General features: G+C 45.2%; 1 protein-coding gene across 6 annotated transcripts in view; it reads left to right on the top strand.

Moving 5' to 3' along the window:
• The window catches only part of CLIP4 (CAP-Gly domain containing linker protein family member 4), a 609,451-nt gene that overhangs the window by 117,445 nt on the left and 472,916 nt on the right, over positions 1–19,090 (top strand). For all 6 annotated transcript variants that reach the window (XM_069608715.1, XM_069608714.1, XM_069608711.1 and 3 more), the window contains exon 6: positions 6,039–6,157. In XM_069608715.1, coding sequence (XP_069464816.1) covers positions 6,039–6,157 — 119 coding nt within the window. The remainder of the gene's footprint in view (positions 1–6,038; positions 6,158–19,090) is intronic.

Below are 19,090 nucleotides of genomic sequence, written 5' to 3'. Positions count from 1 at the left end.
GTTAGATCAACCCCCTCAGAGTCGCCCAAGATCGCCTCAAACGGAGCCCTGGCATAGTCCTCAAGCTCTGAGGTGGCCACCTTTGTAGGGATTCCCCAAATTCTGACATTTATTTTTGGATCGTTTTTCCGTGTCCCCCAGCTTATCCTCCATGGAGTGGAATCTGATCTCCAAAACCAGAAATCGCTGCACCAGCTTGGCTTGATTATCAGAGTGGTCATAGAAGGAGGACTCCAAGTTTGATATGTGCTGGCCATTGGCCTGAGAAGTGGCACCCAAATCCGAATTAGATTTCCAGATCTCTTGCATAGAAGCCTTCATGTCTTGTTGAAGAGAGAACAGTAAACATTGGATATCCGCCTTCGTGGCAAGAGCATCCTTGTCATCCCAGTCTGGGCAAAGGCATGGCTGGCCTGCCTGTTGGGGGACCCTTTAGATGCCTGAAGCAGAGCCTTTATCGAAGAGGACCACATGCCAGTTTTGGCTTTGGACAGACCCATTCTCATTCCTTGTAGACCCCACCCCAGAAGGGGAACACTTGGGAATGGCACCGAAGGAGAGAGGAAAGATGGTGGATGCTTGTTCAGGTCGTATAGTAATCCTCGTTGTCTACCTTCTTAGCCTCAATAAAAAGTGGCAATGCACCAGAACAGAGAGCGAGCATACTAAGTTCTAAATAGCAATTATTAGCCATGTAACTTGATCTTGAGCAGGTTCTGAATGCACCACTCTGCAACATTGCAATTTGAGGAATACTTATGCCCCTCTTGCAATGTTCTTTGTGTCTCCTCTCCAGGATTCCAAGCAGCCTGCTTTTGCTGCCCCATTGAGAGGCCAGCAGGAAGACATTATTGATTAATACATGAAGTTTTTTGCGTCCTGAAGAAGATGGTCTAAAACCACCAGTGAACCATCGAAACCGGTCGACCAGACCTGTTGTGGCCCCACCACAACACCAGACGATATCCGCAAGACCAACAGGGGGTACTGCCACAACTGAAAAGAACCCACACAGCACAGGTTCTATCTTCAGCAAACCCCATATTAAGTGGGGCTTGTGTGTTTTTAAGAATAATTTGAAAAATCTAAACTCGCACCGTTTTACATTCCCAGTGACTGGCAACCACCAACATGCAAAGAGTATCTAGCCCACTCATGCCAACCAAAGTAGTTTGGTTTAGGACTACGAGATTTGATCCCCCTCTCATACTCACCCACAACACTGTTGGTTGCCCCCCCCCCCTCCGTTTGTTAGGCTGTTTACAGAAATTGAACGTGGTGCATAGAAAACCACATGCAGAGAGCTAGGGACAGTCTCTCCTCCTATCCCTCTTAGATAGGCGTTGCACCCTCCGCTGTCTAGGGACAGGCACACCCCCAACAGGGATAGTGTGTCCTTCCTGAGGTTCAGAACAGCTCACCATCTTGTGTCTTGCGTTTAGAATACTCTTTAAATCACCACAATCACTTATTTTCGCCTTCACTTTCAAGCATATTTATGTTTCCCCAGAAAACTGTCTTTTGTGTACCAGTATGTTTCTACAGTTTGGGAAGGCAGTAGCATTCCCGGCTCTTTAAGCCTAATTGACCCTGTTGTTATTTCTTGGCGTTCCTCTCCCAGGATCACTCCATTTCCATATTACATCATTAAGCATAGGACTTAGTCACAGAGGATTCACTGGTTAATGGCATCTCCAGTGTGATGCAAACATGATGTCAAACTATGGGGTTGGACAGAATGGTCTTCTAAAAATCCCTGCAGTAACAGTGTTTATGGATACCTTTGGATCTTTGTTTGACATGATGGACAATTCATAGACTTGCAGGGACATCACAGACAAATTGCAAATGAACTTCATGGCCAGAGATAGATAAACTGAAAAGGCGAACCTGAGATTTCAGTAGAAACTCAATTAATGAAGCCCTAAAAGTCTGTTTATGTATGTGCCGGTATTCCTGGCACCAAGGTAAGGGTCATGGGTATTATGGACGTGTTGGCCCTCATTGATGAGGAGAGAAATGACTCGAAACGAATGTCTACTGATCTTTTTAATCAGCTGTCTGTTGCTAAACCACCCGCACAAGTAAACCAATCACGAACCTGTCTACTGTTCCCAACTGACACCTATTTGAAACAGGTAGTTGCTTTGATACATGCAACCATCGATGCTGCTACTACCGTTAATTCTAACGGCTCTTTGACAGTAGTAAGTGCTATACCTAGCCTAACTGCTCAAAATTACACAGCGCAGGGTAAAATCCCCACTCAACAAGTCCTAACCCTAACCCAAGCCGAAAGTGATGCAAAATGTCAAAGTACCCTGAAATGTCTACTCCTTGACACCCGCTCTCTGCTAAAACATGCGATAGAAATCGCCTCTAACATATGCTCAAATAATATAGATATGTGTGCTATTACAGAGACCTGGAGCCACCCTGCCTCTGGCCCCACCCTAACCCTGGCTATACCTAAAGGATACAAATTTTATTTTCAAGATATGGGGGAGGGGGGGAAGGGATTGGGGGTGGAGTGGCCCTTATCTTTAAAGAATCTCTTAACGTGTGGAAAGCTGATATATGTGATATACTAAAATTAGTATGCATGCAGAAAACACACTTAACATTATTCTTATCTATTGGCCATGAGAATCCATGAAGGATTTCAGTAATCAGTTATCTAATGTACTATTAACCTTCTTAAAACCACTATCTAACGCCCTATTATTGAGCAATTTTAATTATTGGTTAGGGGATAATGCTGATCCACAAGCCAAACAATTAGACAGAGCTCTGTCAAATTTAGGTTTTTCTCAATTTATTGACGTGCCAACCCATGTGAAGGGACACTCCCTTGACTGGCTGAGCTGTCTTAATACCACCCAAGCTAGCTTAAACGTGAGTCCCTGTCCTTGGTCGGATCACTTCTTTATTCATTTTGGGATGTTATCGGACATGGTCATCCACAACAGGAAACCTGCAACTAGTACTACGTGCAGCAGAAATCTTAAAAAACTCACACCTGTGGCTCTTGGTCCTTGGATCACTACCCTGAACAGTCTGATTAAAGATGACTCCTTGGTTGAAAATATTACTGATGCCTACCAAGATACTCTTCGAGAGGCAGTCAATACCCTAGCTCCCACTTCAAACAAAAAAATAATACATAGGGAACCTAATTCATGGTTCACTTGTGTCTTGCAAGAACTCAAAAGTACTAAAACTAAGGCACTTTATATATGGAAAAAATCTTTATCAGAAGCTGATAAAGACATCTATAACAGACATTTTAGGGTTTATAAAAAAGCGGTTATCGCTGCTAAAAGAGATCACATTGATGACCGGATTGCCAAAGCACAGTCTAAACCCAAGGAGCTTTTTAAAGTGTTTAAAGAATTAGAAACAACAAAGAATACTATGCAGCACTCCATTACGAGAGATACCAAATGGTGCAATCAAGTACAGGAGGACATAGACGCTAAGCTCAATGGAATCAAGAGAGGCATCGCAGAAGCTAGAGCCACATTATTGCTTAAGGGCCATAAGGATACTGTCACACCCTCTAAATGCTGGAAAGAAGAACTCTTCTCTTTCAAGGCCATTACGGAGGCTGACTTCACAGTGATCATTCAAAAGCTCAAACCATCGAACTGTAAGGGTGACGTCTGTCCTGCCCTAACGGTTAAAGGCTGCGCTTCCTCACTCATCCCTTCCCTTTGCAAGTTTGTTAATGCCTCCTTTAGGGACTGTGCTGTGCCTACATGCATATAACACTCTTGGGTGACTCCACTATTAAAAAAAACAGACCTTTCCCCTGATAATCCATTGAACTACCGCCCCATCTCTAATTCTTCATTTTTGCTTTAAATTCTTGACAGAGTTGCATACATTCAACTACTGACCCATCTGAGAAATGTTGACCTCTTGAACAAGAGACAACCTGGCTTTCGGGAAAAGCTCGGTACTGAGTCTGCTCTTTTGGATTTTAAAGCCATATGGATTAAGGCGACACCAGCATGCTGATGTTTTTGGAGCTTTCTGCCGCCTTCGACCTGGTAGACCACACCATGCTGGAGGAGGAGCTGACTGGGTTGCCTCCTTCTTGAAAGATCACCAATGGAGAGTGAGAAGCAACATGCCAGATGCTAACGCCATGGAGCTGACTCAAGGAGTCCCTCAGGGAGCGTGAATTTCTCAGATTTCTTTTTTTACAACATCTTTACGGTGCCCTTCCTATGCTTTCTGGATAGTAACAACATAGAGTTTACTAACTACGCTGATGACACCCAGTGTATTATCCCCATCACGGGTGTCGTCTCTGATGATGAAACCAAAATCAATAGAATTTATCTTCTCATCTAAAGTTGGATGTGCGCCAATGGACTCGCCCTTAATGCAAGCAAGATGCCACTTATGCTTGTGGGCACTGATCCTAAAATCCGCAAACTAGAAGACCAATATTCCCAATTTGTGATTGATGATTGTGCCATAAAGTTTAAGAAAAAAGTCAAGACATTGGGGATTTATCTTGATTGCAATCACAACATGAAGGCGCAGATCAGCAGTCTGTTGGCCTCATCAACATACTATATTAAACTGCTATCTCATACCCGTCCCTTTCTCTCACCAACTAGCAGAGAAACGCTAGCTAGAGCACTGATAACTGCTAGGATAGACTACTGCAGTATTCTCCTGATTGGCCTTCCAAATTGCGAATTGAACAGACTGCAGGTGGTGCAGAATAACACTGTCAGGGTTGTTATGGACAAGAAGGTGATCAGATCATATCATATCTCCAAGGCGAGAATGGAGCTTCACTGGCTCCCTATTAATGAACAAATTCTCTTTCGGCTCCTGTCTATCTCTTAACTGTATGAAAAAATCTAGCCTGATCTATCTCAACTAAGGCCTAAAATGAGTAACTACAGTCTCAGATGAAATAGTCCCCTCCAGGTAACTGTCCCAATCTGCAGATTATCTCAGACTAAGGTGGGGGAATTCTATTCTGCGGCTCCCATCGCCTGGAATAACCTTCCCCTGAAATTGAGAACTGAAAATTCCAACAGAGTTTTCAGAAAAGGATTGAAGACCTATTTGTTTAACTAACACTATTTCGGTCCGAACGCTAGATCTCCTGCACCTGTTTTTATTTCTTGTGGCTTTTAGCCATTTTATTTGTTCTGTGTATTTGTCAGCGCCCTTAAGCCTTAGGGTCAGTGGTTCTGCGCTATATAAATCCTAAATAAATAAATATAAATGTGGTTTCTATAGTAAATGCCTAGCTAAGAGGCAACAGAGCGATGTACAAGGCAGTGAATGGTTTACTAGAACTAGGATCAGAGTAGGACTGGAAGAAATATACCAGATCAATGACTCGTAAAGAAATGGAGATCCTATCTGGGTGAAACTTTTGAAACAGTGTATGGGAACTGGTGAAGTAGCACTGATCCACCAGGAGATGGCCATGAGACTTTGTACAATGTGACCGGATAACAAATTGAATTGAATGGAATAATTGAAGGATTGGACAAGAATGTGTGGTGTTTCTCCTGCTTTGGGTGGGCTGAGTGAAAGCCAAAGTGGTAGCAACAAGCGGTAGGGATACCAGTTGGAGTATAAGTTGTGTTAAGGGAAATGTAATGAATGCGCATGTACACCTTGTTGGACGTCCATGTCTCCTTCCCCAAAATATTATTCAGTTTAAAAAGAAACTCTTGGCTAAAGCCACAAAGCGTGTTACTGTTTTTCATATACTTTGGCAAATTAATATACCATGTTTTTCATGGAAAAATATATTTTAGCATTGAATGTCATTCAGTGTGTTTGTAATATGTTTCTTGGAGGATGGTTAATTCAGTGGGTGTTTAGTATACTCATCTGACAAACCGAGATGCATACAATAACCTCTGAATATTGCATATCTAAGTCACACAACCCCATGGTGGCTTTAGGAGCACTCCTGTAAATAAAAGAAAACATGTATTTGTGTTTGTTTATGACTGCCATTTTACACTAATATAGGTGTTTGTTGTTTATTTCAGATGTGGATGCCACCAGCAGTGACTTTGACTTTGGAACCGCTCTTCACATTGCAGCAAATAATTTGTGCATAAATGCTGTGAAAAGTCTATTAGAACATGGAGCAAATCCTGCTTTTAGGGTAAGAAGTACTTATTGATTAATTTGATACTTTAGTTAGCCTTATTGCAGCATGACCTAGGCAGTACATTGTGCTGCGCTACTGATCTTCTAAAATGCTAGTTCTGCTTCCAGAACTGTACTCATTGTTTTGTGTAGGTGAGCGACTTGGGGTAAACGAGCTCCTCTCCATCGGTCAACATATAAAATACTTTTCACTATAATTGGAGGGGCAGACATCATGGTATATACTTTATTAAGAACAGACCATGTTCAGTGGATATTCCAAGAAAAGTGACAATGTCCACAAAAAGCATTTAGGCTTTTAGTGACTTTTGCATGGTTGATGGTTAATATAACGCCTGTTTCATGGCACAATTTAAAATGGCTCATAATGTTAAAGGGACAATAAAATGGTACATGGTACTCTGCACTGAGAAGAAACTGCCGTCTTGTGTGTGACCAAGACTTATGGCATTTTTCATTAGGGAGTTATCTGTACTTTTATACCTACCCCCCCACCTACCAAAAAGTCCTCTGCACATATTTCACCCCATCCATTCCTATATATATGCTCAGCCTCTTGAGCTCACTGTTTTTTTCATGGAGAAAGGAACAGTGGTGTTGTAATGTAATGATGCACAGCGTATTAGATGCCGGCGGACATGAAGCGGTAAGAGAATAAAAGCGAACTGCACTTCCGGGGCGGTACTAGTTACAATAGGTGTTCCTTGCTATACCACCATTGGCTGCTGGTGGGGTTTGTTTGTTGCTAGCCATGAGCCCCTGAGCCCCTAACACTGACGACAAAGGTGGCAGCCTTTGTATCATGACCGAAACGGCACACACACGCCCTGCAGCCAGGAGACGTTTTTGGCCGCAGCTGCAGCACTGCTCGCCCCATGCACGTTGATAACGATCTACTGCGCAATGTGGTCACAGTACTGTCACACCCAGTACTGACTGCCATATGTTTCTACCTTCCAGTGATGCCTACATATCTTCTGGTCTTAGACAGGCTCTTCAGATCATTTTACCATGTCATTGCCATCACACCTGTGAAGTTATAACTGTGTAGTTCCTGCGGCCCATTTGTAGCTGGGTGCTTATGCTTTGATCTTCATCACAGAAACCCATCCATACAGTCAAACAGTGATGGCAACTCATACCTAAAAGCGAAGGGTTGCTTGCCATTTATGTAACTAAACCATAGAGGGAGTTGACATGGAGAAGGAAGACTACTTGGCTTCATCTTCCACGTTTCTATTGCCGTGCGACGGGGCCAACAGGCTGTCGGAACCCAGAACACCAAGAGAAAATATGGGGATGTCGCAACAATTTCACAGCTGCCCCATCCCAGAGTTTGATAGGTCAGGCTATCCTAGGACCTCAATGGGCAACTATGGAAAGAACAGTTGGAAAGGCTCTTCACCACTGCTGGGGTAGAGGAGGATGATCAGAAGAAATCCATGCTCCAGTTTTACCCCTGTACTGTAAATTCACAGGTGATTTGCTGACAAACTATTTCACCCTGGTGGTGAACATAGAATATGAGGGATTTCAACTCCCGACAGGCAAGTCCTGGTCCTACGGAATCCCTGGATTCCTTCTATATCCGGCTCAAGCAACAGGCAGCAATACGTGCCTTCCCAGATGAGGAAGGAGAAATCTGGGAGCAGTTCATCCAGAAATATTCTTCGTCAACAAACCGTCTCAAAGAACAGGGATTATCACTGCTCCGAATACTAGAACTGGTGTGGGCACAGGAACTGCCCACATTAAGAGTGAACCATATGGAAGAGGCGAGGAAGGGACTCGGTCGAGGAGGTATATAGTGAAAGTGAGCAGTCCCCAAAATACAATACAAACTCCCCATTGAGAGTCAATAATGGACACACCCCAGGAGGGAATGAGACCAAGTGAGGGTGAATATAAGAGATATAGTTTATCTAAATCAAATGGGGCACGCAGAGGACTCTGCATACTCAGAGAGCACTCTGCCAAACATTACATTGCAATTGCATTAAAAAGGGTTACAGCGTCATTAGTGATGAAAAAGTTCTGTTTCGATTGGTGGAGCTGCAGGTCCAATACATCTCCTTATGGGCCGCTCCCATGAGATTGGGTGGCTGATTGGCGGGAAGGCGGACATCAAGTGCATCAGCTGGGCTGGTCGGTGCGAGGTGAAGGTCATGTGGTTCTGGATGAGGTGATTGATGCTAACGTTCTAATCTAAACACTACTTCAAAGTATACAATAAATGACAATCAGTTGTATTTCGACAGTTGGGGTGAAGACCATATATTTCACATGTTGTATTTTATACGTTTGTCACTGGTCAGGTGAGAGGTGTGGTGGGGGTCATCTCTGTTAGGGGGCATAGGGGTGAGCACTCAGTGCGGACCCAGTGGAAGGATGAAAGGATACATTTGTTGCACTGAGACATCCTTGAGAAATGGGCCTTTGGCAGCACAGTAATGAGGAGGGAAAAAGGTGGGGGCCGTGTGCTTGCCATGCGCTGCTGAGGGGAGGGAAGGCCCTGCAGTTACCATAGTGTGGCCTAATTCAGATAATGGAGTTAAAGGTACACAGAATGGGGTTTGAACAGGTCTCGCATGGTCTCTTCTGTACAGGATACGTGGGGTGGGGGGGGGTTTGGTTAAGACTAGGACTGTACATTAATATATATAATTACAGAAGTCTAATACTGCTCAGTCTACAACTAAATTGTTCTGGTTACATCTGCCTCGTGGGCCACACATATTACATCACAACACACAATTCTTCTAACATCTTGCATGCATATAAATTATGTGGAGATAGTTGATCTGCATTGTGAGACAAGGGTATGTGTGCCCAAATATCCTATCTTCTATAATCAGTTGGCTAACACATTCGTAAAACATGCTTTTAGATCTTGTGAAAGCAGCTTTATCATACGTCAGTATAGGATAGCATATATGGTCACACGTGGGATTAGTACCAGGGGTGAATCTGGGAGGCACACAGTCATGGGGCAGGCATCTGTTACATCAAATAAGAGGTGAGGTTAGAGGTTGTCTGAGTAGTATGTCCTCCAAGTGGGGTCTGCGAGTGCAGAGCAGGTTTGTGGAGATGGATGGGTTCTTTCCAAGACCAGGCCTTGGCCCGGTCATTTACAGGGCAGTGATGTAAGGAGGGAGGCGAGAGATGCAGTGTTTTGTTTGTAGCCTTTCGCGCCCAGCTTTCTGTGAGAACAGGACAGTCGCAGAGACACCAGAGGGGAGGTGGAGAGGGGAGTAGTTGGTTAACTGTGCTCGGACCCAGGGAGAGGTGCGGTCCTGCAGGCTGGTTTTTCTGTGAGTCGTGCTAGAGCTGATACAAAATGGAGTCGGTGTTCGTACAAAATGGAGTCCGTAATCAGCCCTCTTGTAGATGTTGCACCTGTATGTGTCATCCCAAGGCTGTCCCGCACCTTTGGCCAGAGGCTTTTGGCCGGCCGTGGAACGAGCATAGTGTGCGTGCGGGGATGGGAATGGAATGGAGGGGAGGGAGGCCTAAACGACCTTTCCTCCCATACATTCCCCCCATATTGTATTTCTCATAACCTTTTGCGCTTATTCTGTTGCGCTATTGCTTCATCCCATGCAGGTGTTCCCTTTCGTGGCATCCAGGCCCTGCACACTGCCCTCAGGCTTTCCCCTGCCCGGGCATACTCATCAGGGGTGCAGGTCATGTAGATGCAACCCCGTACCCTTCCAGGTCCACCCAAACCTCATCATACCATTGCAATTCACGGGGCTCCTTGATTGTTGTGTGATACAATGTGTCTACAATATACCCAGTTTTGTATATAGCGGTCATTCTGTATTTTGGCTCTGAGTCATCCCCCGTTTGTGCGTGCGCCTCGTGTGTTATTTGTATCACTCCTTTTGCACGGCCCATCGTCACCATCATCATTGCACTGTTAGGTACCACATTTGAGCAGCACCTAAGGCCTACTTGGCACACACAAAAACTTAAAGAAAAACAATTGTGGGTATCTATACTTGACATTTTTCAAATCCACCACTGTGAAGTGCGTTGCTGTTTTTGGAATGCTGCACAAAATTGACGCAGGATTTGGGACAAGTGGGAATTCCTACTGTATTACGTCATTGAGAGGGCGTAGGTCCTGTATCATCCTCCACGCCCCTCTCTTTGCCTTTTTAATTGGGTAAATACAAGTATTACAAGAAGAATTTCATGGTACAATGATTCCCTGTTGTAGTAGTGCGTGTATTTTCTTTTATTCCCTCCTCTGCTTCCCTTGACAGGTGGTATTGTTTCACCCGGGGGAGTAATGCTCCGGGTCTGAGTTTTATTTTTACAGGGGTCACTTCTCGCAGCAGCCCTAAATCATGGGGGCCTGTGGTCTACAATATTGGTGACACTAGGGCATGTCTTTGCTAAAGTAGCCTGGCGGTGCGCTGATTATGGCCATGAGGGGGATAGGTACCTGTCTGTGTTGGATCATTATCTCACAGGGGATTGCCTTTTCCATAATTATTTGCCCGTCGATGTCTGCATCTGTAAAGAAGTCTTCATCAGAAACATCTCGTAATGCTATATCGGCATTTATACATAACGGTGTTCGCTACTCACATCCATGCTCATCCATGCCATCACTGTAATGAGTTGATACCTGCACTCCATTTAAGTCTATAAACATTACTGATCCTGCTACTATTTCTGGGGGTGCTACGGGATGGAACACAAATTTGGATGGCACTCGCCACTCGTGGCGGGTGAGTTCGGGCACAACGAGCGCCAACCCTTTTAGTCCCTGTATGAACATATCTGGATCAATTGGTACTCCACACACTTGTTGTGCTGTGGCCTGTGTGTGTATCGTTAGCATGACGCGCATGGCACATATTCCTGGTGTTGAGCATACTATTCCTCGTTCTGTAAAAGATATGGTCATGTTCAACTTGCTAAGGAGGTCCCTCCCTAATAAGTTTATTGGCGAGTCTTCATTGGACTATAGGGGTGCTCGCACTGTCGTCCCTCCTACTGTTACATCCAATTCCTCTGCACTGGGGAGACCCCTGGCTGGTCATAGAGTCGGGGTTTGCTCCATAGTACTTTAAGACAAGATAGCAGCACCTTTGAGATGGATGGGGGTGCAGGTTTTCTACTCCCAACACCAATCAATAAGGACAACTCCATGGTTTGGCAAAGGGAGTCCGTTTAATGAAAGTACAAAAAACGGGGAGTCATGGAAATCGACAGTGATGCGATAGTCCGTCTTTCTTCAACTCTAACTAACTTCATTCAAACAGTACCATTTATACTCAAAACTCGTCATAATTGACGTGTAACACTTAAAAGTTAACATGCAATTCTATTGGTTAGGAAAAGGTAACTTTAATATTGGTACTATAGCTGTATATAGTAATGGAGTGAGAGGATTGGATAAACACTATCAGGTTGGCATCTAAGCCATTCCTTCTAACATTCCTATTGTAGACGTCATTAAGAGTACGACGTTCCATTGGTTCTGCTATCTATCGGGCCCTAAAATATTTGGTCCATTGTGATTGGGTTGGCTTCAACCCCATGCATAAATCTCCACTTTACTTAGCAGCATGCAGAATGGTCAGCCAGGTGCAGGATGCACCACGATTCACCCGGCTTTCCTTCAATCAATCATAACTTTAGTGGCTATGTGTCAATTAGTTGGCTGTGGTTGGCCTTGAAACTGTATCTTCTTGTCAGGAAAAGTTATGATATCTCTGTCTGGGCGAATGCCAGGCATAGGTGTAGACCTGTGCCTCTTCTTGCTCGGATTGCCACGTGCTACTCACACCGTTCATCTGCCAAGTTTCCCTCAATTTGTGCATTTAGTTCTTATTCGGCTTGCCACCTGCATACGCCTCCTTATCTCGGCCTTCCTGAGATAGGCTATTCTGTCTTAAGTTTCAATTCCGCGAAGCTACTGTTCGCTCCTTCTAGTGGTCTGACCTTGGCTCTTTCCTGACGCATGTTGCCTCTGCTGAGTTTCGATTCAGTCATCTCTTGTTTTAGCTGGAATACGAATCCTGTCCTGTTTGGCCTCTAGTAACCCGAGTTGATTCTGCTTTTGTGTAAAGTGGACTTGCACTTATATAATGTGCTTCGTTGAGGTAGATATGTATAGTTGGCGCTTGCCGCAGTCTATCTTCTACTAAGCATAGCAAGCCACACTGTTTTCTTAGCTTTCTTGCAGTTTCAAGCATATGTACAGGCGTTAGCTGGTTGAACGACTTCATCCTGCTTTACGGTGTAGGTCCCTTTATATTTCAACATCATGTCTCCTTCTAGGTTCACAATATCCTTATTCATGGCGTTTCGTCTGGTTCTGCATGTTAGTCCGGGACCTCGTGACGTCACCATTCGTCTTCCATTAATGCCTTTTGGATTTCTTCCGGGACAGTGTTTAGGCTATCTTCATTTCGTCTTATTTGCTGGTAGTGTTTTCTCAATGGATACCTTACTGTCCATGGTTATCTAGTTATCGGTATTTCAACAGGTGCCTTTCTCCTGATAGGTACTGGGCAGAGCCCTACTGCAGCTCTCTGCTGGTTTATTTGCTTATCATATGTCACGTATTTTGGTGTGAATGTTCCTAGTACTTGGAAATGGGCCATGGGGGTGCAGGCTTTATCTGGAACCTCCTCTACACTCCCCCTTCTGGGCGATTCATCGACCACTTCCGCTTCCTCCTCTGGATTCAGCTTACTTGGTTCCTCTGTTTTCATCTTCAGTCAATCGGCTGGGTTCATTCCTTTTTCATCTTCTGGGTTTGTACATGATGGTTTGAAGAAGTGTCTCTTTGGAGTCCATATTTTTATTACTCCTTTTAAGCTTCCTGCAGTCCTTACATGTGTGTCTTTATTCCATGTCATTAATGGGCATTGTCCATTCCGGCTGCAGTAAATCCATTTTCCCTCATAATTTCTGCACTTCCTGGGATAAAGAAACATTGTACCTTCTGGTGCAGGCTCGCTGGACTTCACAAAGTCTCTTATTTCATCATCAGTTAGATCTCTAGGCCTCCATCCTCGCTTGACATCAATCATGATCTTCTTCTCTATGGCTTTCTTCGCAGTTTTCTGGCATTGCGAGATTATTATCTTGATGAAACAAAATCCTAGTAATATCATCAATAGCAGGGTTCCCAGAAATTTGAATGCATCTTCCATCCATTGTGGGACCCACGAGAATAGTGATCCAAACCAGCTGTCATCGTCAACTTCGTCGGTTTCATTGATCATCTGATTGTGTAGCTTTGTCAGCATTCCTATGGCTTCTGTTAAAGTTCCATTTTCTTTGTCGTGAGAAGGTATACATGTGCAACATGATTCTCCAATGTTTGCACAAACTCCTCCATCCATAGCTGTGATCATGTGAAGGACATATCTGTTCTGGAGAGTCATCAGTCGGATTGCTGTTAACTCTCCCTTAATTGCATTGAATCCTTTTATGGTCGTGTTGATCGTCTGTAGCAATTCCCATCTGGTTATCTGCAACCATTTAGTGTTTACTCCAACTTGGATTCTTGGCATACAAATCATTGTGCACACTGATGAGGTGAGACTGAACAGCCTGTGTTCATATGGGATTGCATGAAATGCTTCTTCTGATTTGGCACAGAAGTAATTTTCTCTCTTCATTCGAGTTATCAGTTCCACAGATATCTTCTTTCTCAGGTGAGCATCTGCTTTCAGGAAACTGTCAATGTTCAGGTCGCTTTTTGGGATCACCAGTGCTGGAACGTGGACATTCACTATTGTGCATATGCCTCCCCAGTTTTTTGGCAGTCTGATGTATGCCTTGGGTCCCCATGCCCAATAATGATCCATAATTACTGCGGTTCCATGTACCATTCCTGGAGCGTCAAAGATTTGTCCACAGTTCTGATTCTTTCCCATCTTCCTTGTGCATTTATTCCTGAAGCAAACTGTTTGGCTTTCTAGTGGCACTATCTGCAAGGGTCCTCCTCTTTCTTTGACCCATGTCAGCAGTTTTGCAAGTTTTGGCTATACTGGTTTGCACAGTCTTTGTGAGTTCTCGATTGCTTCCTTGCAGGTTCCAAGGACCATCCATGCTCGGCATATCACTACTCCTTGCTCCCATCCGTTTGGTGAAAGTACTGTTCCCCAAATCTGCATTTGGCCTCTGTTTTTCCAAGCTTTTGCCTCTTCTGGAGTTTTCCCTTGGACATTCAGTCTCAGGTTTACTTCCCATCTTATTCCTGCTCCTTTAACTTCAGGTTTCTCGTACCTGATCACATGATTTCTAGTATGAGCTCGTCTTAATGTCCTGTACATAATCATCTTCATCGGGATAAGCTGTTTCAGTTGCCCATATCGATGAGGCGTCACTTCCTATGAACTGGCCTCTGGTCTTGCACATTGCTACGTGTGAGAGACAGTGCGCAGTCGGGACATCAATTTCTACAGCTACGAAGATCTTAGACTTCCCCATGCTGTACAGCAGGAGTGCACAAACAAAGCATTCTCCTCCAAAATGTTGTCTCCCAACCTCCTTCATGTGCTGGTACCAAATGTTTCCCAAATGTGCTGTGCTGTGCTGTCTAAGTAATCATTTAGTTCATTGTCATCTTCATGCACGCTTCTCTTGATTCTTAAGGTTTTCATGTAGTTTGCTAGCCTACGATTTTGTATTATTTTCTTGTTTACCGAACTTCGCTTGGCGCAGATGGGCACACTAGTGTGCCAATATGCCTCTAGGGAGCCCAAACTCTACTGCCCCATGCATTGGGGGGCCTGTCCCACCATTTTTGGGGGCCCTGTCCCACCATTTTTGGGGGCCCTCTCCCCCCCACCCCAAATGGAGTGGGGGTGTACCTCACGCAGCCGTCTTTAGGAGGCCCAGGGAAGCCTGCATGAGATGCCCCTGCCACCCATTTGGGGTGAGGGGGGAGCGGGCCCCCAGAAATGCTGGGACAGGCCCCCCAGTGGGTGGGGCAGTAAGGTTTGGGCACCCCAGGGCCAGATTGGCACACCAATGTGTCCCTCTGCACCAAGGCAAGTTTCGTAAACAAAGAAAAAAATGGAAAATGGTGGAATGCTTTTTAGGGGGGGCTGTGGGGCACCCCAAAGGGTCTGGGAAGTTGACCCTTCCCCCTCCCCCCCCAGCTGCAATGGAGTGGATGCCATGTCATGCAGCCCTCCCTGGGACCAGATATCTGCTCCTAGGAACGGACGTCTGAGCCCAGGGAGGAGTGCAGGACAGCCACCCCCCATTATCTGCCCCTGGGGAGGGCTACATGAGATGGGCCGTCCCTCCAATTTGGCCATGTGTGGGTTCCCACGGGTGTCCCCTTTTGGAAAATGCGTGGGGTTCCCTGTTGTCCTTGCTGGCTTCGACACCCTAGGCCCAAATCTGTAGGTTGCCCACATGAACAAAATGGGCAGTGGCGAAAGGCTTGGGGTTACCAGTGGGCTACCCTTTTCCTTTTGCGCCCCCGGTAGGTGCACCCACACATGTGAGGTACCGTTCTCATCGGGACACGTGTGGGGACGCGGGAAGATAGGCCACGTGTTGTTGGCGGTGTGTTTCGGTGGGTGGCCAGAGCGAAATGTCTGAGAATTGTCTGCATTTCCGGCCAATTTCAGAGACATTTCCCTGTGTCCACTCACCGAAACACGTCGCCAATAACAGATATCATACCTTCTCGCATTCCCACAGGTGTTCCGACGAAAAAGGTACATCACATGTGTGGGTGCACCTACCGGGGGGGGCAAAAGGAAAAGGGTAACCCGCTGGTAACCCCAAGCCTTTCGCCACTGCCCATTTTGTTCATGTGGGCAACCTACAGATTTGGGCCTAGGGTGTCGAAGCCAGCAAGGAAAACAGGGAACCCCATGCATTTCCCAAAAGAGGACACCCGTGGGAATGCGCAGAAGTCTGACTTGAGCGAAGCGGGCCAGAATTTATTACCCAGAACCCCAGACAAAGTGAACATTGTGTTTTTTCCCCACCAAATATCACACTTTGTCAGGGATTGTGGCTAATAAACACTGGGGCAATTTGCGCAAGGCAGACCTCTGTGGATTCCCACGGGTGTCCTCTTTTGGGAAATGCATGGGGTTCCCTGTTTTCCTTGCTGGCTTCGACACCCTAGGCCCAAATCTGTAGGTTGCCCACATGAACAAAATGGGCAGTGGCGATAGGCTTGGGCGATAGGCTTGGGGTTCCCAGTGGGTTACCCTTTTCCTTTTGCGCCCCCGGTAGGTGCACCCACACATGTGAGGTACTGTTTTCATCGGGACACCTGTGGGAACGCGGGACGGTAGGCCATGTGGTGTTGGGGGCGTGTTTCGATGGGTGAGCCGAGCAAAATGTGCGGAAAATGCGTTTTTTCCCCCACATTTCAGACTTTGCAGGGGTGTCAGGGTAATATATTCTGGGGCGATTTGGGCAAATCATAACCTCTGCAGATTCCCACAGGTGTTCTCTTTTCAGAAATGCATGGGGTTACATGTTTTCCTTGGTGGCTTGAACACCCGAGGCCCATATCTGTAGGTTGTGCTGGTCGGCAGAGTGTCTGAAATTCCGGTCTGAAAACAGACTTGGGGTTACTTGTTTTTAGGCTTTCCCCTTGGCGGCCAGGTAGGTGCACCCACACATGTGAGGTACTGTTTTCATCAGGACACTTGTGGGAACGCGGGACGGTAGGTCATGTGTTGTTTGTGTGGTTTTCATAACGTTTTGACCCATTTCTGGTGCCCTTTGTCATACAACCCTTTCCTTTCCCAAATGTGCCCTACATTTAGTCGCTGCTTTAGGCACCATACACTTTTGTAACCTGCACAAGTCACCTACCCTTGAAAAGGTCTGCCTGTGCTCTTTCAAAAAATGTATGCTTGCCGTTCCTCACCACATTGGTTTTCCCGATTTACACATGCTAAGTGCGTCTGTTCAGGCCGTGAGCGTAAAACTCCTGTGTACCATGGCTCAGTGTTTGGCTTGTGGTATTGCTTGTTTTGTAAAACACTACAAAAAATGTGTGCTTTCCTAACTGCAAGAGTCGGGGGAATGTAGCGGAGCATTGCTTTTCTCAAAATTCACAGAAGCCATTGCCGTACCAAGCCAACCATGTTCAACACATACCTTTTTTTCGGTCATTTTCCCGCTTTTCCCGCAATCTATGGCATTTTCCCCTACCTAGTGTTTGCCTGACCTACGCAAATCACCCCTTCCTAAACTTTGGATTTTGTCTACTTTTCAGAAATATATGCCTTTACGTCCTCCAATTCGGCTTTCCTACCATTTTCTCCCATTCTGTCCATGCATGTCCAAAATGGCCAAAATCGCCTACCTATCACAAAACGGTTGATAACCACATCAACATAATTTGTTTTCCGTTTCCACTCAAACTGTTCTTGAAAGCCAGGAAATTGGGGAACTCAGCACAGCAAACAATTTGTTCCTAGCTCTTACAAGGAAAAAACCACAGGCTTCTTTGTACATCATTTTATTGTCATGTTTTGAAAAAACCCAACATTTTTGCCCTTTTTGCTTATTTTCTCTCACCCCCCTACAGCAACCTAGGATTCCTGGGTGGCGTTACGACCGCCTACATGTGGGAAAAAAAGGAGCCAAATTTGGCCGACATATCTCATGTAACAAAAAAGTTACAAGCCATTGAATGGCCACATACCGAAATCACCAAAAAAAGGCTCTGGCACTGGGGACAAATACCCATGGCACTTAAAGGGTTAATGACAGTAAAATAATGATAAATAAGATGCATAAGTACATTATGGTTCTATACGTTAGGTGACAGCATTTCCTTCCAGAGAAGCGAGGGCGCCTCTATTCTTGTGGGAAGACCAGGTTGATGCTCTGGACCCCCATCTTAATCATTCAATAATAGTCTGTTATTTTTCCCTCACCCAATATCGTCTTTCAAGTTCTGTGTTTAAGAGTATCAGGTGCTTCAGAAGTGTCCCCCTTCTTGTGAATGACAAATTGTGTCTTATTTCAGGATGCAGTTCCTTTGTTAGGCTATGGGAAGAAAAATCAAATAAAATAACGTTTCAGTGAGTTCCTTTACTGTGCATATTCATAGTAAGTAAACTCCCAGTCCACTCCTCGAATCTTCTTCAGTCCTGAGGACATATTGGACACTGATCAATATGAAGAAATAGGGAAAAAATGACAACAAATATAACAAATGAAGTTCTTGACTCTGCTCCCTTGATCTGTCCCTCGGCGGAAGGCTTTCTTAAAATCTCCTCAGATAATCTCTCTGATGGTTGGAAAGTGCCACTTGGAGTATGAGTCCTTGCAGGAGCATCACATCTGTGCGACATTAGCTGTATCTCTGATGAATGTGAGGACGTCAACATCGATAAGTCTCCCCAATAGCTCTGGAAAGTCACTGACTAGGCGAAAGAGGACATTGTGTGCCAATCTGCTGTCTTCTGGTGACAGGGACATTTGTCCTGTCTTGCTGGGTTCAGGATTGTATGTTTTATCTGCACTGTCCGGTCTCGTGGAGTGCGACTAAAATGACGATCTTATTTAAAAGATGGCTTAAATGTTCAGTGTTTGCTGGGTCTCGAGGAAATGCAAATTTGTCTGTCGTTCTTCCAATAAGAGTTGGTCAGTCTTCGATTATACGAAAGAACAGCACGTTGATAAGCTCATTTATTTCCGCCTGTGTTGGAACATTGAATTCTTTCTCACTGTACTCCGGGAGTAGGATAGTTGTTTGGCAATGACAGTGAGGAGTTGTCTTATTGTCTTTTCGTTTTCAGGATCTTGTAAAAAGTCTGTGACAACGGTGAGCCTCCCTACCAGTGACGGGTATGACCTCAGTACTAAGTCAAAATAGGTGACTAGGTCCTTTGTGATGTCTCTACTGTGGGACACCATAAGTGATTCCGAATAGTGTTCCGGTGTGGAACGAGTCGGGATA

This window comes from Ambystoma mexicanum, chromosome 4q (assembly GCF_040938575.1).
Source record: "Ambystoma mexicanum isolate Mex_15411 chromosome 4q, UKY_AmexF1_1, whole genome shotgun sequence".
NCBI classification, from domain to species: Eukaryota; Metazoa; Chordata; class Amphibia; order Caudata; family Ambystomatidae; genus Ambystoma; species Ambystoma mexicanum.
Note: the sequence above shows the minus strand (reverse complement) of the source record. Positions and strands in the feature narration are given on the sequence as shown.